This window comes from Benincasa hispida, chromosome 12 (genome assembly GCF_009727055.1).
Source record: "Benincasa hispida cultivar B227 chromosome 12, ASM972705v1, whole genome shotgun sequence".
Lineage (NCBI taxonomy): Eukaryota > Viridiplantae > Streptophyta > Magnoliopsida > Cucurbitales > Cucurbitaceae > Benincasa > Benincasa hispida.
Window position 1 is genome coordinate 52,926,146 of NC_052360.1, and position 4,695 is coordinate 52,930,840.

General features: G+C 30.9%; 1 protein-coding gene across 1 annotated transcript; it reads right to left on the reverse strand.

The window, feature by feature from the left end:
* Positions 1–784: 784 nt before the first annotated feature.
* LOC120067808 (1-aminocyclopropane-1-carboxylate oxidase homolog 6-like) lies at positions 785–4,447 on the reverse strand. The gene is made up of 2 exons (XM_039019399.1): positions 3,506–4,447; positions 785–1,247 (listed from the first exon to the last, which is right to left on the reverse strand). The coding sequence occupies exons 1-2, from the start codon at positions 4,373–4,375 to the stop codon at positions 993–995; spliced, it is 1,125 nt and encodes a 374-aa protein (XP_038875327.1). The 5' UTR covers positions 4,376–4,447; the 3' UTR covers positions 785–992.
* Between the last annotated feature and the right edge of the window lie 248 nt (positions 4,448–4,695).

Below are 4,695 nucleotides of genomic sequence, written 5' to 3' on the forward strand. Positions count from 1 at the left end.
CCTGTTGCCCATGGCCGCATGCCCAAACCAACCCCCTTCTAGCATACTTTCATATTCTGTATTGTATTAGTTTAGTTAGCTTGCTTTCTTTACATTTTCATTGTAAGTGACCACTCGCCCTTTTTGCATATGCAAGGGCGCCAGTTGGCTTTTTGTTCAGAATGCACTCTATAGGGGATAAGACTAACCATCACTTCCTCATACCCGGAGTAGTACTCTTAAAGCCGTTGTTGTTGCTTATTGCTTTCTAGTCTACTACAATCTTTCTTTCTTTATACACACTCTCAAATCTTCTTACGAAAACCTTTTCTCTAAACCCGTTTTCTAAAACCGTTTTCCCTAAAACGGGGGTGGAGGTTGCAAGAGGCACTCGGTGTGCCATCGGCAGTCCGAAATCGAGTTGGCTGGCTTGTTCGTGAGCGGGAACAAGTGCCGCACAATCGCTAAGAGAAGCTTCCGGAAGAGCGATTGTGACACTGGGCACACAATGCCACTTGATGGGCATTATAGTGCCACAGAACAGTGCCTACCTACGTGTGCATTTTGTCTTTAGCATCACACGCGGGGTCTACCTTCCTTGGGCCATATTTGTCTTTTCTCACTCCTTTGATGTCTAGTTGCTCTACTTATTTGTTCCGACGCAATTAAACTACCATCGGGAAAACTTTCTTCAAGAATAACTTAATTTCTTGTAGTACTTATTCAGATTCATATTGAGAATAATACATTTTTTTTTTTTTTTGTATTTTATGCGTATAAAATAAAAAGATATCAAAGATATCAATTAATCCTTAATTATTGAAGATATCTATTAATATTTAATATATCAAAGTCGAAACTTCTGATTTACAGATATATCAACATATTGATAGATATTTCCATCTAAACCAAAAGCCACTACATCATATTTCTCAAATACATTATTAAACAATAATATTGGATTCCACACATGCGTGCATTCAAACATAACTAAAACTTGCATCATATTTTCTTCAAAGTTTGAAGTGTTCAAGAGCAGATATGCCATTGAGGCCTTTCTGATAGTAGTGAGCCACATAGTCTTTGATGGATGTTTCTCTATAAATGTCTGGATTTTCTTCTGATCTTAACTCCTTAAGAGGTCCAAAAACTAAACCATTTTCTGGTGGAAGATTGCACCTAAAGAAACTTGCCACTGAAATTCTTGGCCCTCCTTTATTTGCTAAAACCCTATGATTCACACTTTTGAACCTATCATTGGACATCAACTGCAAAATAGTAACAAATATTTAAATCACTTCAATAAGAATAATCAAAACATCGAGTCCGAGTCATCTAATTGTAATATACGATTAAATTTACCTTTATCTATTAATTTAAATTTTTTGGTCAATTGATGATTTAAGATAGTATCATAGTAGATTGAATCGGAGATAGGAGGAGCAACATCCTCCTACATATATATTTAATTAATTTATAAATAATTGTCATTACTTTTTTTTTGTCAATGGGTATGTTGGTTTTTTTGTGATTGAGCATTATTTTTTAGACCATTGGATTTAATTGATTATTTTTATTTACTGTTATTTATATATATATATCAATTTAAAATTAATTATATTATATTTAGGTATTATTTTCATTTATTTAAAGAGTGTTATTTTCATTTGTAGTGATTGGATCTATTTGTAATTTAGAAATTTTCGCATGAACATATAAATATTGAAAAAATAACATATTTTAGTAATCTATTTTAGAAAAATTATTTCCTCAAAAAACTTAAACATATTTTTAAATATCTTAAATATTTCAAATTTCATTTTCTTCATTGTGTATTTAGGAGATATTTCTAAAATACATTATTATAATTTTGAAATAATATTATATTTTTTTCTAGATCGTAATAATATTATATCTAATAGGACCATATGGTTGATTGTTTCATATCAATTTAATACTTTCATGAGATGTTCACGTGGATTACATTTTTTTTTTTTTTTGCCCTTCATTTTTTTTAATTTATTTATCTTTCTTACCAATTTTCATTATTTAGCATTTTTATTTTTTTACTTTAAAAAAGGTAATATGTATATGCACTAAAATACCATCAATGGTCGTCTTTTTAAAAAAGTAAGTTTTTTTAGGCATTTTAAAAAGTAAGTTAAAATTGAATCACTTTTTACCGTTTATTATTTTAAAAAAAAACCTCAAACTAATGCATACTTTAATTTATGTAACACATTAAGATAGTATAAAGTAAAATTTATATACAAATATAACATTAAATTATTAAAGAGCAAAATGCATGTGATAAATTTAAAGAAAAGTAAGCACATTCATGGTATAAATATAACTAAGGATTAAGGATTAAAATGTTAATGTGGAGAGAAATATTGAGGTTTTAGTTTCAAAAAAAAGAATGAAAATATTAGTAAAATGTCAGATGTCTATGGATATTTCTAAAAAATTATAAAAATAAAAAAATATAAAATATAAAATTAAGTTAGTAAATGTACATTTTATGATATGTAAACACGTTCACATGTCTATTATTTATAAATGTCGATAAAAATATCGACATGTATATTAATTTGCAAAGCAAATATAGTTACTAAATATTTTTCAAAATTTTTAATATGTTTTTAGGCATCTAAATATTAAACAAATCCATATTAAACTTTCTTTAGTTTTTTTTCTGCTCAATGAGTTCAATTTTAGAAATTTCTAATAGATTAAATTTTTTTTTATAAAATAATATTACTTTTGTATTTTAGCGAGACCTATTAGTTTAAAAAGGTGGTAATATTAACTTGGGCCATACATAAAGTTCTACATATGAGACAATGTGAGCGTGCATGATATACTATGTATTTTTTGGTTTAAAAATGATACTAATTATCGAAAAAAAATTGGGTGCAATATCTAATTAAATGAAAAAACAACGAATCTTTTTTACTACATCTAATTAAAAATTATCCTATGGCAATTTATTTTTTTAATTATTAAAAAATTACTTTTAATGTACCGACAACTAAAAAATAAAATCCAATCATAATTTGGTAGGCATTAAATTTTATTTACTTTTTTCTTTAACTATTTAATTATTATGGTCGTTTAACCATTTCGTTTTTGTTTATTGATTTTTAAAATTAAATCTATTTTTACCAAATCTCATTTTTAAAATCTACCTTTTTTTATAGTAGTATTTATAGTCTTAATTTTCAAAAAAATAAAATTAAGGCCGTTTGATAACTATTTATTTTTTTTGTTTGTATTTTTTAAAAATTAAATTTATTCCATCCACATTTCTTAAGTAAAATTGTTGAATTTTTTTAAAATTTTAAAAAAAAATTATATCATTAATAATAGATAAAAAAATTTGAAGATGAAAGTAATGTCTAGCTTAATTTTCAAAAATAAAAATTAAAAATAATATCGTTACCAAACAGGGATAAGGGTAAGTCTATCTTATTATATTTTATTTGTGTGATGAAGGTGGGATGCAAAAGCGTTGGCTCTTAATTACCTGCATGAAATCGCCAATGTTTACAACAAAAGCTCCTTCAATGGGATGAACATCCACCCACCGATCGCCATGGCGGACTTGGAGGCCGCCGAAGTCATCCTGCAAAAGAACCGTCAGAAAACAACCATCGGTATGATCGGTGGTTCCCCAAGTGAGTTCCGGCTGAGGACACGGCGGATAGTAATGGCAGAACATCACCATTCCCTCTCCACAACCCAACTCCTTCAGCCGATTTGGCGCCACTCCTAATCCTTCCGACAAAAATTCCAACAAAATGTCTCCCAGTTCCTTCACCCTTCTCGAGAAATCCAAAATAGCCTCCCTAGAAACCGCCGGTATCTCCTCCGGCTCCACCCCATGCGGCGCCACCACCACCGTCAACGTGTCCCTCCAATTCGTCGAAACCCCTTTGAACAAATCGAAATTAGTATTGAAAAGAATCTTCCTCTGAAAATCTCTCGAGTAAATATCCTTCTTCATTTCGCCGTCTTGCTCGTGAAACCGCCGGATTCCGTTCATCATCTCTTTCATAACGGGCAACGGAACTCCATGGTTAAGGATTTGAAAGAATCCCCAATTCTCGGAGGCTTCTCTGATTTCGTTGATTATTTTTGCTCTGTTTTTGTGGGTTTGTTGTAGATCAATAACAGGGATTGCTAAGTTCTTGGCCTCTGTTTCGCCGGCTAATTTCTCCGCCACAGCAGCAGCAGGGGAGGAGATGAGGGACGGGGATTGATCGTCGTGGCTGAAGATTCTTGGGATTTGGGTAACGCCGGAATCGACCAGTCCCTTTACTCCCAATTTGGTGTTGTGGAAAGCTTTGAGATCGGTTTGGCGATCGTAAGCATTGAAAACTTGTACATTGTTCATGGTTTTTTGGATTTAGAAAAATGGGCAGTTTGTGGTGGATTGTGTGTAATGAATAAGAATATTGAGGAGGTTTATATAGATGTGGATGTACAACCCTTCATAACATCAATAATGGAAAACTGTGGTTCTCTTGAGATATTTTAGTGGAAAAGTGCAAGATCTAGGATATTTAATGGAAAAGTGCAAGATCTTGAGATAATTCTTTATTTGTTCTCTTTTTGGTTTTGTTTTTGTTTTCCTTTTTTCTTTTGGATTGGGATTAATTGGTCGTGTCTTGTCAAACAGGGATGTAAATTTTAAAGAAAAATGCTTAGATACAT